This window comes from Dysidea avara, chromosome 1 (genome assembly GCF_963678975.1).
Source record: "Dysidea avara chromosome 1, odDysAvar1.4, whole genome shotgun sequence".
Taxonomy (NCBI): Eukaryota; Metazoa; Porifera; class Demospongiae; order Dictyoceratida; family Dysideidae; genus Dysidea; species Dysidea avara.
Window position 1 is genome coordinate 38,693,391 of NC_089272.1, and position 21,400 is coordinate 38,714,790.

At 37.9% G+C, this 21,400-nt stretch overlaps 1 protein-coding gene across 2 annotated transcripts in view; it reads right to left on the reverse strand.

Annotated features, from left to right (window-relative positions):
• The window catches only part of LOC136263934 (protein sidekick-1-like), a 90,744-nt gene that overhangs the window by 13,268 nt on the left and 56,076 nt on the right, over nucleotides 1–21,400 (reverse strand). Inside the window, exons 1-5 of one of the 2 annotated variants that reach the window (XM_066058606.1) lie at nucleotides 17,279–17,349; nucleotides 16,591–16,878; nucleotides 16,242–16,532; nucleotides 15,921–16,196; nucleotides 15,585–15,869 (exon numbers count right to left, since the gene is read on the reverse strand). In XM_066058606.1, coding sequence (XP_065914678.1) covers nucleotides 15,585–15,869; nucleotides 15,921–16,196; nucleotides 16,242–16,532; nucleotides 16,591–16,732 — 994 coding nt within the window. In that variant the 5' untranslated portion in view covers nucleotides 16,733–16,878; nucleotides 17,279–17,349. Of the gene's footprint in view, nucleotides 1–15,584; nucleotides 15,870–15,920; nucleotides 16,197–16,241; nucleotides 16,533–16,590; nucleotides 16,879–17,278; nucleotides 17,350–21,400 lie in introns of those variants that run through there. The other variant, XM_066058605.1, reaches the window with a different exon arrangement.

Sequence of the window (21,400 nt, forward strand, 5' to 3'; positions counted from 1 at the left end):
TGTGATCATACCATGTCTAGCTTCATGTAACCAAATGTAGCCTCATGTAACCAAAAGTAGCCTCATGTAACCCAATGTAGCCTTGTGTAATTCTGTGCAGCCTCATGTAACCATTTGTAGCCTCATGTAACTCTGTGCAGCCTCATGTAACTCTGTGCAGCCTCATGTAAGTTACATGAGGCTACATTGGGTTACATGAGGCATGAGGCTACAAAGTGTTACACGAGGCTACACAGAGTTACATGAGGCTACGGAGGGTTACATGAGGCTGCACAGAGTTACATGAGGCAATACACAGGGTTACATGAGACTATACAGAGTTACATGAGGCAATACACAGGAGGCTACACAGGGTTAAATGAAGCTACACTGAGTTACATGAGGGCTAGACAGGGTTACATGAGGCTGCACAGAGTTACATGAGACTACATTGGATTACATGGCGCTACATTGGGTTACTTGAGGCTAGACATGATATGGTTACATGAGGAGAAATTGGGTTACATGAGGCTACAAAGGGTTACATGAGGCTGTACAGAGTTACATGAGGCTACACTAGGTTTCATGAGGCTAGACAAGATGACATAAGGAGACACTGGGTTACATGAGGCTACACAGAGCTACAGTACATGAGGCTACACAGGATTACATTAGGATACATAAAGTTACAGGAGGATACATCTGGTTACATTAGCTTTACATAAGGGTACACAAAGTTGCATGAGGCTATACACAGAGTTACATAAGGATACATTGGGTTACATGCTTGAGGCTACACAGAGTTCTATGAGGCTACCAGAGTTACACGAGACTACACAGGGTTACAACAGGTCAAACAGAGGATAATATCTATAATCTGGAAGAAACACAGGATTACAACAGGCTACACAAAAGGTTACAACTATATGTATTAGTATTACTACTACTACCTTCGCAGTGTCCAGCACTAAAGGTTGACGGTCTTTGAATTAACTATCTTAATAAATAGAATTCTTGAGAATTTGCGAACAGCTCAGGTTACACAGACTTCACAGGGTTACATGAGGTTACAATGAGCTACACAAAGCTGCATTGGGTTACATGAGGATGACTACACTGAGGCTACAGGAGTACAAAGGGTTACAACAAGCTATGCAGGTTTACAACATGCTATACTTGGCTACTACATTGAGGATGTACGTAAGGTTGCACCAGACTACGCAGGAGTTCATGAGGATAAGCCTGTTAAATGAAGCTACACTTGGTTACAAGTGGATCTGTGGATACACCTAGGTAATAGTGGATCATGATACACTGGGCTACAAGTGCACATTAATACACAGTCACTTCTATAGAGGATACACTGGGTTACGTCAACTGAGTTACAACAGGGTTTCACATCGGTACACAGTAGGTATACTTTGTTACATGAGAATACACTGGGATACAAATGGAAGTACTGGGTTACAAAATGGATACTTGGGTGTATTCATACAATCAGTATTTTTCCTATAATACAGTGCTGTAATTCACAATAAACTTGTGCTAGTCTCCATTTAACCAGGTTTTTAGCACAACTATATAGATAGATATGGGTTTGTTTCTTCCATATGCTCTAAGTTGTAAGGCTTTAGCAGGTTACTAAACAAGTACAGTGTACATAATAAGAATACAGATTTATCTTTATGTACCCTTGCTACACTAGTGGAAAAGGTTTAGTTACTCTAATAGACCAGTTACACAGTCTATTCATGATAAACCTCAACTCTATAGCTACTCTTCACTTAATTTTTGATTTGGTTATTCCCCTCAACATGTATCTATCACTAAACTTCAATGTAAATAATAGTCATGTAAAAGCAGCAATAAGATATTTAGTATTGTTTAGTAAAAAGGTGAAAAATTTATCATATATGTTAAGTCCTAATATGAGTAAGGCAAATTACAGTACACAACAATACACAAGAAAGCTTATGTAGTGTATGTGGAATCACATCAACCATTAGGTATTTGTAAATTTAAATTTATAACCACAACCCTTGATAAATTTACTCAACTTTTTTAGACTTTAAAGAACCCCTAAAGCTCATTTAAATATTTAAAGCTGAAACACAATTTAATACACTATATACACAATCTCCTGAGTATCTGTGACCAGCTTATGCAGGCGTAGCCTGTGTGACCCTGTGTAGCCTCGTGTATGTAACTGAGTGTATATATCCCCATGTAACCCTGTGCAACCTCATGTAACCCTGTGTAGCCTCATGTAACACTGTGTAGCCTCATGTAACCCTGAGTAGCCTCATGTAACCCTGTGTAGCTTCGTGTAACATTGTGTAGCCTCATGTAACCCTGTGTAGCTTCATGTAACACTATGTAGCCTCATGTAACCCTGTGTAGCGTCATGCAACCCTGTGTAGCATCATGTAACCCTGTGTAGCCTCATGTAACCCTGTGTAGCTTCATGTAACCCAGTGCATCCTCAACCCAATGTAACCTCATGTAACTTACATGAGGCTACATCGGGTTGCATAAGGCTACATTGGATTGCACGAGGCTACATGAGGCTACAAAGGGTTACATGAGGCTACAAAGAGTTACATGAGGCTGCATAGAGTTACATGAGGATACATTGGGTTACATGGGGCTAAACAGAGTCACATGAGACTACACAACATTACACCGTATTGGGTTACATGAGGCTACACTGAGTTACATGAGGCTACAAAGGGTTACATGAGGCTGCACAGAGTTACATGGGGCTACAAAGAGTTACATGAGGCAATACACAGGGTTACATGAGACTACACAGAGTTACATGAGGAAATACAAAGGGTTACATGAGGCTACACTTGGTTACATGAGGCTACACAGGGCTACATGAAGTTACATCAGGGTACAAAGGGATAATTATACAGGTTACATGAGGCTTCACTAAATTACATAAGGTTACATTAGGCTATATACAGCTTTACATGAGGATACATAGGGTTACGTGAGGCTACACAGAGTTACATGAGAATATATTGCATTACATTTGGCTAGGAGGCTACAAAGGATTACAACACAGGTTACATTGAAGGCTAAACTGGGTTACATGTTGATACACACATTAGGCCACACAGGGTTACAACATTGTTACATGAAGCTACACAGCATTACACAGGGTTACATTAGGATACAAGAGACTATTGTTATACACGGAGTTCCTGGTTATATGTGACCTGATTTGCGAAAAGGGGTATTCCACACACATCCAATTTACTAACTTTGACAATTAATAACTTATAAAATTGGAAAAAGATATTGACTTGAAATTTGGTCAGTAGTGAGTACCAACATAGCTCTCAAGTTCAGAGAATTGGATGTGTGTGGAAGACTCCTTTTCGCACATCCAGTCACATATGTGACCAGGTTTGCAAAAGAGGTGTTCCACACACATCCAGTTTACCAACTTTGACAATTTATAACTTCAGCTGAGAAAAGGCTAGTTACTTGAATTTTGCTCAGTAGAGACCCAGCATGGATTAATGGTTGGCAAGAAGTTCAGGCTTATATGTGATCTTCACAGTTCATAGTATTGGATGTGTGTGGAAGATCCATTTTCAATCACATGTGAAGCTACACGAGGTTACATGATGATACAAAGGGTTAAATGGTTACATACATGAGGCTGCACAGAGCTACATTGGGTTGCATGAGGCTACATTGGGTTACATGAGGCTAGACATGATATGGTTACATAAGGAGACATTGGGTTACATTAGGGTACACAGAGTTACATAAGGCAATACACAGGGTTACATGAGGCTACACAGTGTTATATGAGGTAATACACAGAGTTACACGAGGCTACACAGGGTTACATGAGACTACACTGTGTTACATGAGCCTACAAAGAGTTACAAGAGGCTGCACAGAGTTACCTGATGTTACATTGGGTTTACAAAAGGTTACGTGAGGCTACGTAGCCTCATGTAACCCAATGTAACATCATGTAACTCTGTGCAGCTCATTTAACCCTTTGTAGCCTCATGTAACTATGTCAGTCTCATGCAACCTTGTGTAGCCTCTGTGTAACCTCGTGTAACCTTATGTAGCCTCATGTAACCTAGTGTAGCCTCATGTAACCCTTTGTAGCCTCATGTAACTCTGTCAGTCTCATATGCAACCTTGTGTAGCCTCATGTAACTCTGTATAGTGTCATGTAACCTCAAGTAACCCAATGTATAGCCTTGTGTAACTCTGTGTAGCCTCATGTAACCCTTTGTAGCCTCATGTAACCCTGTGTAACATCATGTGAGCTTGTGTAGTTTCATGTAACCCTATGTACAACCTCTGTGTAACCTCATGTAATCCTATGTATCCTTATGTAAATTTGTGTAGCACAGTTTAGGTTCATGTAACCCAGTGTAGCCTCATGTAACTCAGTGTAGCCTCATGTAACTCAGTGTAGCCTCATGTAACTCAGTGTAGTCTCATGTAACCCAATACGGTGTAATGTTGTGTAGCCTCATGTAACTCTGTTTAACCCCATGTAACCCAATGTATCCTCATGTATCCTTATAATACAGCCTCATGTAACCTTGTGTAGTCTAATGTAACCCTGTGTACCCTCACATATATATATATATATAATAATCCATTGTAGCATCATGCAAAACTGTGTAGCCTCATATAATTATCCGAATGTAAATTTGTGTAGCTCCATGTAACCCAATGTATCCTCATGTAACCCTGCGTATAACCTCATGTAACCTTGTGTAGCCTCAGGTAACTCTGTGTAGCTTCATGTAAGCTTGTGTAGCCTCATGTAATCCTCATGTAACCCAGTGTAGCCTCATGTAACCCTGTAAAGCTTCATGTATCCCAATGTAGCCTCATGCAACCTTGTGCAGTATCATGTAACCCAGTGTAGCCACATGTAACCATGTGTAGCATCATGTAACTTTTTGTAGCTTTAATGTAACCCAGTGTAGCCTTATGTAACTCTGTGTAGCTTCATGTAATCTTGTGTAATCTTGTGTAGCCTGTTGCTAATGTTGATCGCAAGGTTTGTTAAGATTAACGGTACATTAAGTAAAGAATTTAATGGTTTAACAACTAATGTTCATGGTTTAATAAATAATGTTCATGACTTAATAAATAATGAAAAGTACTATAGAAATCTTGCACATTTTTGGGTAAACAACATCAAGGAAAATTATTTCCGTTTCTATTTTTGGCAATGTAATTAAAAACCTAAATTTTGATACAAATGGCATCTCAAAGTTAAGGTTTTGTGCCAAAATGTGTAACAGGACAACAAATGGCACATAATAGAGAAGATACTTGTCATTGTCTTGTCATTTGAGCATTATATATTAAATAATGTAAATTATTTATTAAAAAAGAGTCATTATTTATTTATGAAAATGTACATATTTATAAACCATGTGCAGCAAGCATATATAACCTAGTTTTTTATACTTATTATATTGTTATAATTTTGATACAAATGGCACCCCATATTCCTGATCATAATTGAGTTATGTTTGGCTGAAAGCATCAGTCAGTTAGCCAGTTAATAGAAACTAAAATTTCATAAAACTCGTTGGAACCATTTGACATTGCTGTGAAGGTACATTTGGGTTAGATCTATGTCCAAACAATGCTGCCAAGCTGTCATGAAGGAAAAGAAAAATCATGTGATGTGGCTAGGGTCTCATTACTTCTCTGTGGTAGACCTGGAATTATTATCTAATCAAAAACAGCCAAGCTGTAAAAAAAGTGTGCGGCCCTCAGAAAGGCTATGGTGAAAAAAGATGTGAAATCCAAGGTGGTGGCCAAGAAATGGCTGTGATGGTAGGTTAATGGTAAAAATTTTAATAACGACAATTCAGGTGAATTTTTGTCCCGCTTCACAAAATTTACCTAAATTGTCATTATTAAAATTTTTACCATTAACCTACCACTAGGGACCCGTCGATTTCGCCAGCAAACTTTTTGGCATAATGGTTGGGTAAAAGCAATGAGCAAAATGCTGGCATAATAGGAGCAATTTTTGTGAAGTGGACATAAAAATTGCACAAAAGATCAAGATACTCTAATAAAACAGTCAGACACGCTAAAATATCGACAATGCATAGCTAATTGTTACAGGAACAACAAGTGACAATCGAAGTACCCTAATAAAACAGTCACACATGTTAAGCAATATTAGCTGGCTTCTTGCTTTACATGTTAGGAGTAATTTCTGATCGAGATACTCTAATAGAACAGTCACTATAAGGCGAAACTGTAGCTTTGCACTTGGAAATATTCAATTAACAAAGATCAGTGCTGAGCAAAATTTATAATTCTTGAGCAAAATATGGAGCATAATAGGTGAAAAATAAAAGAATTGCTGGAAAGAAAAATAGGTAGAAAAAAAAGCAAAATAGACTGGTCCCTACCTACCACCACCACAGCCATTTCTTGGCCGCCACCTTGGATTTCACATCTTTTTTCACCATAGCCTTTCTGAGGGCCGCACACTTTTTTTACAGCTTGGCTGTTTTGGATTAGATTTCATTTCTTTTTGTATTTGTATACCCCAAAGCCGGCCTATGGCCAGCTTTGGAACTTTGTTAACCTATGTTTTTTTCTTTACTACAGGAAGAAGAAAAGATGAAGTAGATGTACTTTAAATATTTTATCAGTAAATGTACAAATTATATATACTGTATAATACATATGTGACCGGATTTGCGAAAAGGGGTCTTCCACACACATCCAATTTGCCAACTTTGACAATTAATTGATAACTTCAGATTGGAAAGAGCTATTGCCTTGAAGTTTGGACAGTGGTGAGCACCACTATAGCTGAATACGTGGTGAAATTGTCAGGTTAATATGTTACTTGAACACTGAGTTATGGTCTCCAACGGGTACGGAATTGGATGTGTGTGGAAGACCCCTTTTCGCAAATCCGGTCACATAATATTATATTGATTACAGAAATCCCCATGGTGGTTTCTTTGTAACTGAACACTCTACAAGGTGACTTCTTCTAATTGCTCTCTCTACAGGGTGAATTGTTTGTAGCTGAACGATCTACAAGGTAACTTCTTCTAGCTGATCTCTCTACAGGGTGATGTGTTTGTAGCTGAATTCTGTATAGGTGATTTGTTTGCAGCTGAGCTCTTTACAGAATGGTTTCTTTGTAGCTGAACTCTCTAAAAGGTAACTTCTTCTAACTGATCTTTCTACAGGGCAATTTGTTTCTGGCAGAATTTTCTACAGGGTGATTTCTTTGCAGCTGAACTCTCTACATGGTGGTTTCTTTGTAGCTGAACTCTCTACAAGGTAATTTCTTCTAGCTGATCTCTCTACAGGGAGATGTGTTTGTAGCTGAACTATCTACAGGGTAACTTCTTATAGCTGATCTCTCTACAGGGTGTTTTGTTCGTAATTGAATTCTGTACAGGTGAATTGTTTGCAGCTGAGCTCTTTACAAAATGGTTTCTTTGTAGCTGAACTTTCTCCAAGGTAACTTCTTCTAACTGATCTTTCTACAGGGTGATTTGTTTGTAGCTGAACTATCTACAAGGTAATTTCTTCTAGCTGATCTCTCTACAGGGTGATTTGTTTGTAGCTGAATTCTGTACAAGTGATTTGTTTGCAGCTGAGCTCTTTACAAAATGGTTTCTTTGTAGCTGAACTTTCTCCAAGGTAACTTCTTCTAACTGATCTTTCTACAGGGTGATTTGTTTGTAGCTGAACTATCTACAAGGTAATTTCTTCTAGCTGATCTCTCTACAGGGTGATTTGTTTGTAGCTGAATTCTGTACAAGTGATTTGTTTGCAGCTGAGCTCTTTACGGAATGGTTTCTTTGTAGCTGAACTCTCTACAGGGTGATTTGTTTGTAGCTGAAATCCCTACAAGGTAACTTCTTCTAGCTGATCTTTCTACAGGGCGATTTGTTTGTAGCTGAGTTCTCTACAGGGTGTTTGTTTGCAGCTGAATTCTCTACATGGTGGTTTCTTTATAGCTGAACTCTCTACAAGGTGACTTCTTCTAGCTGATCTCTCTACAGGGCGATGTGTTTGTAGCTGAACTCTCTACAGGTGATTTGTTTGTAGCTGAACTCTCTACAAGGCGATACTTCTAGGTGATCTCTCTACAGGATTCCTTGTTTCTAACTGAACTCTCAACAGGGTGATCTGTTCATAGCTGAACTTTCTACTGGGTGATTTGTTTGCAGCTGAACTCTCTAAATGGTGGTTTCTTTGTAGCTGAACTCTCTACAACGTGACTTCTTCTAGCTGAACTCTCTACAAGGTGACTTGTTTCTAGCTGATCTCTCTACAGGGTGACTTGTTTCTAGCTGAACTCTCTACAGGTGATTTGTTTGTAGCTGAACTCTCTACATGGTGGTTTCGTTGTAGCTGAACTCTCTACAAGGTAACTTCTTCTAGCTGATCTTTTTACACTGCATATTTGTTTGTAGCTGAGTTCTCTACAGGGTGATTTGTTTGCAGCTGAACTCTCTACATGGGAGTTTCATTGTAGCTGAACTCTCTACAATGTGACTTCTTCTAGCTGAACTCTCTACAGGGTGACTTGTTTCTAGCTGAACTCTCTATAGGTGATTTGTTTGCAGCTGAACTCTCTACATGGTGGTTTCTTTGTAGCTGAACTCTCTACAAGGTAACTTCTTCTAGCCGATCTTTCTACAAGGTGTTTGAGTTTTTTGCAGCTGAACTCTTTACATGGTGGTTGCTTTGTAGCTGAACTCTCTAAAAGGTGACTTCTTCTAGCTGAACTCTCTACAGGATGACTTGTTCGCAGCTAAACTCTCTACGTGGTAGTTTCTTTGTAGCTGAACTCTCTACAATGTGACTTCTTCTAGCTGAACTCTCTACAGGGTGACTTGTTTTTAGCTGATCTCTCTACAGGGTGACTTGTTTCTAGCTGAACTCTCTACAGGTGATTTGTTTGCAGCTGAACTCTCTACATGGTGGTTTCTTTGTAGCTTAACTCTCTACAAGGTAACTTCTTCTAGCTGATCTTTCTACAGGGTGATTTGTTTGTAGCTGAATTCTCTACAAGGTGATTTATTTGCAGCTTAACTCTCTACAAGGTGACTTCTTCTAGCTGAACTCTCAACAGAGTGATTGATTTTTTTTGCAGCTGAACTCTCTACATGGTGGTTTCTTTGTAACTGAACTCTCTACAGGGTGATTTGTTTGTAGCTGAACTCTCTACAGGGTGATTTGTTTGTAGCTGAACTCTCTACAGGGTGATCTGTTCGTAACTTCTTCTAGCTGATCTCTTTACAGGGTGAATTGTTTGTAGCTGAATGATCTACAAGGTAACTTCTTCTAACTGATCTCTCTACAGGGTGATTTGTCTGTAGCTGAACTCTCTACAAGGAAACCTCTTTTAACTGAGCTCTGTACAGGGTGAATTGTTTGTAGCTGAACTATCTACAAGGTAACTTCTTTTAGCTGATCTCTCTACAGGATGATTTGTTTGTAGCTGAACTATCTACAAGGTAACTTCTTCTAGCTGATCTCTCTACAGGGTGATTTGTTTGTAGCTGAATTCTGTATAGGTGATTTGTTTGCAGCTGAGCTCTTTACAGAATGGTTTCTTTGTAGCTGAACTCTCTACAAGGTAACTTCTTCTAGCTGATGTATCTACAGGGTCACTAGTTTGTAGCTGAATTCTCTACATGGTGGTTTCTTTGTAACTGAACTATCTATAAGGTGACATCTTCTAGCTGATCTTTCAACAGGGTGATTTGTTTGTAACTGAACTCTCTACAAGAAAACTTCTTCTAACTGATGTCTGAACAGGGTGAATTGTTTGTAGCTGAACTCTCTACAGGGTGATTTGTTTGTAGCTGATCTCTATACAGGTTACTTATTTCTAACTGATCTCTTGAATTCTGTTCAGGGTGACTGCTCTATTAGGATGACTGCTCTATTAGAGTATCTCGATCTCGCACTTGCTACACCAAGTTGGATTTCGTGTTATAACTCCGTGGCTTTAAGTATGATTTTTCTACACCATTGAAGAGCCTTTCTAAGATGATAACTCCATCTGTACAGCGATTTTCAAAGCATTACCCCAAGTGGTTTATCTGGTAGGCGTAGCAAGCATAATAATAATAATAATAATAATAAAAATTAGCTAATCTCGATAGCGTAATTGTTACACACTGTTGATTTTTTCGCTGTATCTTCCTGGTTTTTAGCTCGATTTCTTTCAAACTACAAAAGGTTTGAGGTTCAATAGTTAACCTATTCACCCACCGATTTTCAGCTTCTTCCCATACGCGGTTTACCCTGTAGGCGTGACAACATATTGGTGTTATATTTCGTGCATAATCGCTCATAACTCTTTGCCTGTTTATGGTATTCCAGCCAAAGTTAGTACAGAGATGCGCCTTTATACCCCCCTTCTGTGTGCCAAATGTCAAGGCAATCGGATAACGAGTTCGCGTTTTATAGCAGTTTTTGTAAGTGTGCGAAAAGAGGAAGAAAAATAAGAAGAAGAAGAAAAAGAAGAAAAAAAACGAAGAAACTAAGCCAATTTTTGAAGTCGCATATCTCAGGAATGCCTGAAGCGATTTCGCTCAAATTTGGAATGTGGAGTACTGAAGTTGGAGGGAATGTACACAGCAAAATTTGTCTTGTTTCATCAAGGCAGCACAGAGCTACGGAGGTGCGAAAATTGCGTTTTCTTTCTTCCTATCAATATACTCACGGGGTTGCGCGCCGGCTTCTTGGGCCGCACGACACACTACCGTGTGTCTTGATTGTGATTTTCTGTGGTGTGTATTTGTCATTCTTCGACTCTCTCTGACACTGGCCTGGAAAAAGGGTGTTATTGTCTTTGTTCCTGAAACTGTGTATCCGGTGTTAGATGGAATAACTTTCTACCATGTCTGCGAAGAGGGACCTCGAAAGAGACAACGAACCTAGAGAAGGTGGCCTCCGTCTAAGAAGTCGAACAAAAGTGATAAGCCAAGTGAACTTTCATGTACTTGTGTATCCTCAGACCTGTAATAAACCAGCCAATAAGGATAGCATTGAGTACGAACTCTGTCATAAATGGGAGCACTACCAGTGTGCAGAAATTACCAAGAACGCCTACAAAGTGCTCGGAAATTCTACTCCAAACATAATGTTTTTCTGTACTGTCTGCCAACCTAGACTTGTTTTGACCTTGAGATTTATAAACGAAATTGAAGACAGACAGAAAACCATTGAAGCCAAGTTGCAAAAACTTGAAGACAAGCTAAAACGTATTTCTATTGGTAATAACCCATCATAACCTGCTACATCAAGCAGTGAGCAAACAACAACAACTGACTGTACCTTCTGTAGTAAAGCAAACTCTTCATGACAGGAATTGCAATGTAGTAGTAACGTATGGCATTAACGAACGACCTCCTAAAACTGAAAAACAAACATGTCTAAAACAAGATATTAAAGATGTACTAACAGCTTTTGCACCAATTAATAGATCCAAGTACCATCAAGGACTGTTTCCGTCTAGGGGAATACAATACCAGTCACACCCATCCCAGACCCTTGATGGTAACATTCCTCAGAACTATAGATGCTGCCCACATTCTTTCAAACAGAAAACTACTGCAATTGCCTGTGTATGTAAAACCAGACCTAACTCAAGAAGAGAGAAAGACAGAATCACTACTTTTAAAGGAAAGCATGGTTGTAACTGATAAGTCGTAATCGAATCAAGCTTCGTAATTCTCAATTACTTGTTGATAACCAGCCACATTGCACAGTTCAAAATTTCCAACTTCAATTTAATACACCCGTATCTAACAATGATAGCAACATCCCTATGATTGTTGATCACAGTAATACCTCTGCTTCTAACTCTGATTGACTATGCTCTGATTCTAGTACTTTAAAATTATTTCAAATTAATGCCAGAAGTGTTGTTAACAAGATTAATCAAATCCAGACTTTTGTCTATTCCAACACTGTTGGTATCTTAGGTGTGACTGAAACATGGTTGACCGATTCAATCTATGACCAAGAAATTCTCCCTACAAATTTTACAATTTATCGCAAAGACCGAAACAGCCATGGAGGCGGTGTCATGATTGCCATTAGAAACAATATAGTGAACTCATTCCACTCAATTGTAATTTAGAAGCTTTATTATTAAAGATAGGAACTCACTCTCCATTTGTTCTGTGTATTGTATACATGCCCCCTAGTTCTAGCTTAGATCAGCACTAAACACTGTTCAATTATCCTACTGAGATAGCAAGTGAAAACCACCCCCTTGTTGTAATAGGAGATTTCAATCTACCTGATATAAACTGGAATGTGCTACAACTTCACATAATTATATCTACTTTATTTTATGATTTGGTGTATTACTTGAATTTTATACAGCACATAAACACTGCCACCCACATTCAAGGTAACATCCTAGACGTAATATTAGCTAACATTGATGATGATGATTCTATCTCAAATGTGATTGTATATCCTCACAACAACCAACCAATAAAATCAGATCATTTCCTGATATCATTTGAGATTTGTCATGGTGCTCACTGCCAACCCCACAACAGTCCAAACTATGTATTTAACTATTCTAAAGTGGACTATACTGGACTGTGTCAATATCTGTTTACTTCTAATATTTACTTATGTTTTCAAATTGATGATGTGGAAACTGTATGGACTATAATCAATGAAACCTTACTCAAAGCGATAGATTTCTTTGTTCCAAAAGAACCAAGCAATACCCTAAATGATTCAACTCACAATTTATTCATGAAGCGAACTATCTTGTTACGCTAAGAAAAATGTATACACGCTCTCCAACTGACCATAACTTGAACCGTCTTACTGCAGCAGAAAACTCATTCAATTTTAATTTAGAATCTGCTAAAGCCACCTACGAGGCTAACTTAATTGAATCCCTACTTCCACAATCTAACCCAGCTGTTTATCAATATTTGAGGAGCATCACCAACCATAAAGGAATAACTGCTACCATTGTGTTCAATGATACTCATGCTTCTTCTGACTATAACAAGGCAAACCTATTCAACAATTATTTTCATTCCGTTTTTACCAAAGACTCATATGCCACTTCTGATTTACCTAACTGCCTTCATCCCACTAACTACAATGATAGCAGAAATTTCTGAAGAGGAGGTATTTGAAGCTTTAACAAGCCTCAATCCAAACAAAGCAATGGGTATACACAACATTAATCCTAAGATCCTCAAGCACTGTGCTTCAGTTCTAGTTCAACCAATGCATCATTTGTAACTCTTGCTCATCAGTTACTTCCATAAGATTGGAAAACTCATATAGTTTCACCAGTATTCAAGTCTGGAAATGGAAGTGTAGTCAACAATTATCAAGCCATATCCCTCATTTGTATTAGGTCACAAGTTCTAGAACAAATTATTTTTAACAAAATTAGTGAGTTGATTATTTCACCAAACCAATTTGGATTTCTCCTTGGACGATCATGTACACAACAACTCCTTTTTTTCAATGATATTTATGAAGCAGCAGCTAACAACACCCAAACTGATGTCATATACCTAGATTCTAAAAAGGTATTTGACACAATTCCTCATGATAAACTACTAGTGAAGCTCTTCAATATTCATATACCCCGATAACTGGTAATCTATGGAAATGGTTTCACTGCTATCTTACCAACCGGATACAATGTGCAAAAATTAACAATCAACTATCAGATGTACTACCAGTCCTCTCAGAAGTGCCACAAGGAAGCATATTGGGCCCACTGTTATTTCTTATATTTATTAACAATCTCCCATTGCCTGTTAAGTTTTCCAAAATGTTTTTGTTTGCTGATGATACCAAGTGCCACAGAAGGATATGTAACACCTCTGATTCTGCAGAGTTACAGGAGGACTTAAATGTGCTTTACCACAGGAGCCTCAATAATCAGTTATACTTTGGTGTACCCAAATGTTTTTATACCTCAAATTACCTACTTCATACTACCTTGGAAACACTGAACTTGCCACAACAGTAACTCATAAAGATCTAGGAATCACGGTCATGTCAACTTTATCCTGGTCTGCACATTATGATCAAATTCTCAGTAAAGCTTACAAAAGTTTCAATCTTATCCATCGAACATTCAAAATCTCCCCTTCTATTCCAATTCATGCCAAGAAAGTATTATATTTTTCACTTGTGAGATCCAAATTAACTTATACTGTTCACAAGTTTCCTATTTGCTGAAAGACATAACTACTATTGAAAATCTTCAAAGAAGAGCAACTAAATTTATTCTTAATAACTACATTATTGATTTCAAGCAAAGTCTCCTTAACCTGAATATGTTACCTCTAATGTACACTTTATTTTTATGACATTTGTTTCTTTATCAACTTTTTAAAAAACCCTACTGCAGCTTTCCATATTTTAGATTACGTATCATTTACTACTAGCAAGAGTATATAATGGGGAGGGAGAGTATCGAACAACGCTATACGCTGTGAAAAATGAGCCCGTAATATCCTATGGCATTGTTCAAACGACTCGGTGATTTGTGTTGATTGGTGACTAATTATAAGCGCAGCAGGTGCACTTTGTACATGTGACTACTGAGTGAAAGAACGGTGTACTCGAGAAAAGTATGGCGCACTACGCAGAGGAACTCACCGTACAAAGAGAAAGACAGAAGCAGCTAACCTGGAAAGCAAACATCGAGGTTTCATCATGGTCGAGCGAGGTCGAGATTTTGATATTTCATCATGGTAGAGATTTCATCATGGTCGCCATCCCATGTCTCGCCTCGACAATTGTACTAGTTAAAGTGACACGTCTAGATGGAATTTCAGCCATTGCGATTCCATACGGACCACCCGTTAAAACATTTAAGGTGTTAAATCTGAGCAATCAACAGCGGTCAGGTTTACGACAAGAAACGAAAGTATGCAGGTTACTTTACGGGCTCATTTTTCACAGCGTATAGCGTAGTTCGATACTCTCCCACCCCATTATATACTCTTGTTACTAGTAGCACCAGATCATCATCACACAACAAATTGATGAATGTTTTCTCTCCGAGAAATTACATAATGAATTTTTATTTCAGAAGACTATCCAGACTTTGGAACTCTTTTATTACCTACAATTGATCTATCCCTTCCAATCAATGTAATTAAGAATAAAGTTAGGAATGTTTTATGGCATCATTTTGTACTTAATTTTGATTCTGACAACCCTTGTACCCATCATTTTTGTCCATGCACTAATTGTTGTAACTGTGGTCCTATAGTTAATCTTATTTACATGCATACAAAATAATGTACCTTTAAATTAATTGTACCCGGGCTACTGGCACTGGTTGCCAGTAGACCTTCAATACATGCACACGTAATTTTATCATCTGTACCTATGCTATCGTATATCATGTATTCTAAAGTAATATAATAATAAATAATAATAAAAAGTGAGGCTGACATTATACAGCACAAATCTTCATGATCCTTGCTATACACAGTACTACCACACATATGCTTTCAATAACTTTCAATTTTAGCAAAATAACAAAACATTTAACCAGACAACTGTACTATTTCACTTACCATTTGACCAAGTCCTCACTCTCACTGAGTTAGATGGAACTTTAATTATATTATATACTGCTAGTACTGTGATGTCATAACTGACAAACTCTTCTAATTCATCAATAGTAGCCCTAGTTGATGATCTACCTACTGATTTACTGTCATCATCAGCAAAGTTTTCCACACCATCATATGATATGATGTAATCAGTGACATCATCAACATTAGCTACTGGTGGATCCCATGTAACCTCAATACTATGAGGTGATAACGTCACAACATTAACATCAGTGGGAGTACCATCTACAGGACGATATCAAATGATAATAATAATATGTACTACCTGTAACTTACAAGTTCTCACTCTTATTTCATTAGTATATGGGCCAGGTATAACAGTGAATGCTCTCACTCTAAAGCAGTACTCAGTGTTATTAGCTAGACCAGCTACTGTACGTGTAACATCATTGTTCAATGGTTGTAGTGAAGTATAGCTTTCTCCTGCACATTGTCTATATTGCAAGTTATATAGAGTAATTATCCCATTAGTTGGATTTGGTGTCATCCATGACAAAGTCACTGTAGTACCAGTAACACTTTCCACTATAAGTGATCTTGGTACACTGGGTCCTGGAAAAGGCACTAATATTAATTGTTATTAACAATGTAACTTACTATCTTGTCCAGACATTTCTACTTCAGGATTACTAAATGGACCAGTTCCATTAACAGTCATAGCAGCAACAATTACTGAGTAGTCAACAAATGGCAATAGTCCTGATTGTGTATGTGTAATTCCACTGATAACAGTCACCATATCACTTGACCCTCCAATCCTACTGAACTGGATTACATAACCAGTAATTACTCCATTATGATCAACTTCTGGTGGTGGTTGCCATGACACCATCAGTGATGATGGGTTAACACTTGTTACCATCACATTCTGTGGTGGTGAACTAGGAACTGTGGAGTTATAACATGAGCTTCTCTCACATCATAAGTCATATTATGTATCACTTACCATCTGCCCATGTTGTTGCTGACACCACATCACTATTATCACTAAGTGTACCACTACTATCAGTTTGTACAGTGATGGTATAGTGAGTGTTCTCCTCCAGATTGGTGAGGGTAACACTTGTAGTACTATGACCAGTCACCATCACATTTCCACCATTAGTATATGAAGCAGTAGTAGTGTATGAGATGAAGTAGCCAGTAGCATCAGATGATAGGGATTGGTCCCACGTGACCTCAATATTACGAGGTGTTGTCACTGTAGATCTGATATTAGTGGGAGGACCAGCAGCTAGATGTACAACAGTTACATGTAAACCACTTGGCATCAAAGAAAAAAACTTCATTTACATTACTCCCTTGAATAGTAGAACTAAATATCAGTAAATTATATGCAATTGTTACATGACTATGTTTATTTTCTTTAACTACACTTTGTGAACTATACATCAGAATTACTGTATTTTACATGTCCTATGCTATGTAAAACCTAAGCAAGATCTAAATATCCTATATATGCTATACAATAATTTTAAGGTAATAAATTGATCAATACCATCATTTAAGCAGAGTGAAAGGATGCGAGCAGGATTAGTGAAATAGTTGTAGTGCAAGGTAAAGCAATTGCACACTTCACTTACTTGTGCAAACTATCCCATTAATACACATGCATATTACACAGTAGTACCTACCCTAAAGTACATGCTGCACATCGTCATCATACAGTATGATAGTACTGTATAGTAGGGACCACAGAGGTATGTAGTCCGTGAGCCAGCCACCCAAATTTGACCGATCGGTACCATTCAAGGTGGCCAATTCTATCATGCATTTCCTGAACGATACATGTCCATAGATTGTATATAGGCATGATAGCAATGCTGAATCAGTAGCTTTCCCACTGTACGGCCCCTGTTTATGTTACCATGGCGCAACAAGGTATCAACTCCTAGACAATTTTAAAGTTCACATTTTTGATTACAACTTCAGACCTACATCACATATCTTAATTCTGTTTTTTTGCACATGATTACCCTCAAGAGTTGTCATTTATTTGTATACTCGTTACCATGGCAACCACCACAATTATGCTGCTATTTGTGTATTTATGTTTTTTAGATTAGTATTTAGCTCATGAGTCACATCAGTACCTTTCAAGGTGGCCAATTCTATCATGCATTTCCTGAAAGATACATGTCTATAGATTGTATATCAGCATGATAGCAATGCTGAATCAGTAGCTTTCCCACTGTACGGCCTCTAGTTTATGGTGCAACAAGATATATCTCCAAGACAATTTTAAATTTCATATTTTTAATTATAACTTTTGATCTACACCATATATTTTAATTCTGTTTTTTGCACATGATTACTCTCAAAGATTATCACATTTTTGTACACTTGTTACCATGGTAACAGCCACAATTATGCCATTATTTGTATATTTATGGTTTTTAAATTAGTCAAGTTTAGCCCATGAGTCACAATGGTTGGTTGGCCCATTCAAGGTTCTGTTGGTATCACATAAAATATTTACTCATAGACATTAATAATAGGCATGATAACAGTCACTTTCAACACTGATTTGTTCCATGCTGCCTCAACAAAAGTATTTGTTGCTTTTGATTGGATGCTTAATCATGTTGTCATGCTTTCCCATGGAAATGAAGCAGTGGAATCTTTGTGCTGAGATTCACTAAGTACTGGCTAGGTGAGTGGATTAGTGTTTCTAAGTAGTATATAGTTGGAAGCAAAAGCAAGGGATCAGCACTGATGTTAATTTAATACTAAACCCAGCGCTGTGTCATGGCGCCTTTGATGGCTTTGCTCAGGTGCTGCTATATTAGGTGAAGCTTAACTATGTTGATCCCAAGAGTTACTATCTACCTTTTTATATTCAGAACCCAGATATTATACTTTTTCAGCTGCTTGTAACAAAGAAACAAGACAAGAATGTAGCAATGTAGCATAATTGTGTAGCAACATGCACCTGTAAACAAATTCAATTACAGGTGCTGATTAAACCTTTAACTTGTTGAGGTATTAAATGAACCACAGCATAGCTAATACATTATCTATGGTACTGGTGAACCATACAACAGCTTGTGTCCTCCCCACTGATTACATGTCATCATCAGCAACACTGGTACAGTTTAGTGCCAGTATACACAGTACATGCTGGCATTGCTAAAATTTTCGCTTGAGTTCCTTGGCTCGTGGTAAGCACCTCATATAGGCTTTACTTCCAGTGTTCACCCTCCAGTGCCTAAACTGGTAAAGCAGATAAAAATGAAACAATTATACTAGCTACTTGTGATTAGTTGACTGCATATAGCTAGCTGGTAAATTCTCCTTGGATATATAATTATAGTAACAATTGTAAAGTGTAACTCTGAATTCTACAGATGGATTTAGATACATCTAAAACCTGCGTTGAAAGTGTTGATCCTGGTAGCAATCTAGTATCTCCAAGAGACTTAGATTCTTGGAACACTCTTCTAAGGGCTGCTAGACTTAGACAACATACATCACTGCTAGATCTTGCTGCAACTTTATCTGAGGGAGAAGTACCAATTGTGTTTTATCACAGAAAATGTCGGCAGATTTTTACTATGAAGCGTGATTTAGAGGAACTGGAGTATGAAAGTGATAGCGCCATTCTTTAAAGCCAAAACGACAATCTGCTAGAGGAAAAGCCTTGTCTTCTAGAATATTGGATAAAAGTTGTATATTTTGTCCACCAGATAAATCAACCAAATATGTGAAGGGTACTAGAACCAGGGAACCTTTGGTGCAGTGTGTTGAACTGCAAGCAGATGCAAGAATACATGAAGTGGCAAGAAAACGCAATGATGCAAAGGTCTTAGCTCTTATCTCAAGAGATCTTGTTGCAGCAGAAGCATGGTATCATAAATCTTGCTACAGGCTTTATACCAGCGTGAAAGGTACTGATGAAAATAATAGCACTTTTCTGCAGGATTCTAATTACAAGTACAAGGTAGCTGAAAGGGAAGCGTATAGATGTGTGACACAGTATGTTCAATGTGAACTGTTTCAAACTCCTAAAGTTGTGAAGTTCACACAATTAACAAGTATGTTAAAGGAGCACATGTTGTCACTTGGAGTAGAAATACAAGAATGCATTAAGAAACACCTTCGAAGAAAATTGGAAACAGATTTTGGGAACATGTTGCACATAGTATCTGATGCATCAGGGAAACTGTTGGTATTTCCAGACAGCTAAAGTTCAGACAGTCTAGTACGTGAAAATCAGGAACTGAAGAAAGAGTTGAGCATGCTAAAAGAAGATATTGAAAATATCCAGCATGTTTTAGCAAAAGCAGCCTTGCATCTAAGATCAACTATAAAGCATCTGGAAAAAAGCAACAATTGGCCATTTCTACCGTCAGCTTTGACTGACCTTCAAATTCCAGAAGATCTCACTAATTTCATCTTTACTTTAATTACTGGGGAGATGCTCCAAAAAAATCCAACAAAACAGAGTTTACTTCATGTTGACTCAATTGCTCAAGATATTGTTTACACAGTGAGTGGAGGATCAAAAGTGCCTCCAAAGCATATTCTTCTGCCAGTAGCTGTAAAAGCATTGACTGGCAATGTTGAGCTTATACGAATTTTAAACAGGCTTGGACATGGTATGTCATATACCAAAGTGGAAGAAAATGAAACTGCTCTGTGTCTGCTTAAGATTTCTGGTGCAGAAAATGAAGTTATGTTGCCTGAAAATATACTTCCACATTTATTCACCACTCTAGCTTGGGATAACATTGATCAAATTGAGGAAACTCTTACAGGAGAAGGTACAACTCACAGAGTTAATGGCATCATTGTTCAGCCTAAGACGTTCGAACCAGAGCCAAACAAACCACTGTTCCCAGCTGTTCAGAAAGACAAGATTAGAAGTTTAACTTTAGATGAAGATCCATTGCCTGTTTATGTTCCAGGTGAACGCACAGGCCCTCCTAATCTCCGAAGTGTAGACTTGCATAGTTCTGAAGTCACTAACAAAGCACACAAGAAAAACCTTGTATGGATGCTTACCAGACAAGTGCATAAAGAAAATCAACAAGTGATGGGATGGACAGGCTTCAATATTGTCATCAGAAAGGACCTAACAGTTAGAAAGGATAAAATTGGTTACCTTCAAACTATTAATGCCCCTGCAACTGAAATGACAACTGTACATGAAATACTGAGACAATCAGTGTTGATCCGCAACAATCTTGGTCTTTCTAAAATTGTGGTCATGTTTGATCAGGCAATATATGCCAAAGCTGTAGAGATAATTTGGAAACATCCAGACAAGTTCAAAGATGTGATCTTGCGTATGGGAGCATTTCACATTATGTGCAATCTAATATCTATCATTGGAAAACGGTTTCAAGATAGTGGGTTCAAAGACATCATAATAGAAGCTGGTATTGTAGCACAGGGATCTGTTGCAGGTGTTCTGGAAGGTCGTCAATACAACAGAGCTGTAAGAACTCATAAGTGCATGTATGAAGCTTTCCTTCGCATGGCATTCAAGGAATTTCCTGTTTGGATGGAACAGCATCATTTGCTACATAAAGGATGCATTGATGAGGGAGTAAAAGTTATCCAACAACTACATGAAGGTCTTTCTCCAAAAATGTACAATGATGTTATGTCAGATACACAGCTCGATCATATGCTTCATTACTTCGAATTATTCTTAGATTTTCTTCGGAGCAACAATGGTGATTTGTCTGCATTTTGGATGAGCTACATTGATATGGTCACTGTTCTGCTAGGTCTTTTAAGGGCTTCAAGAG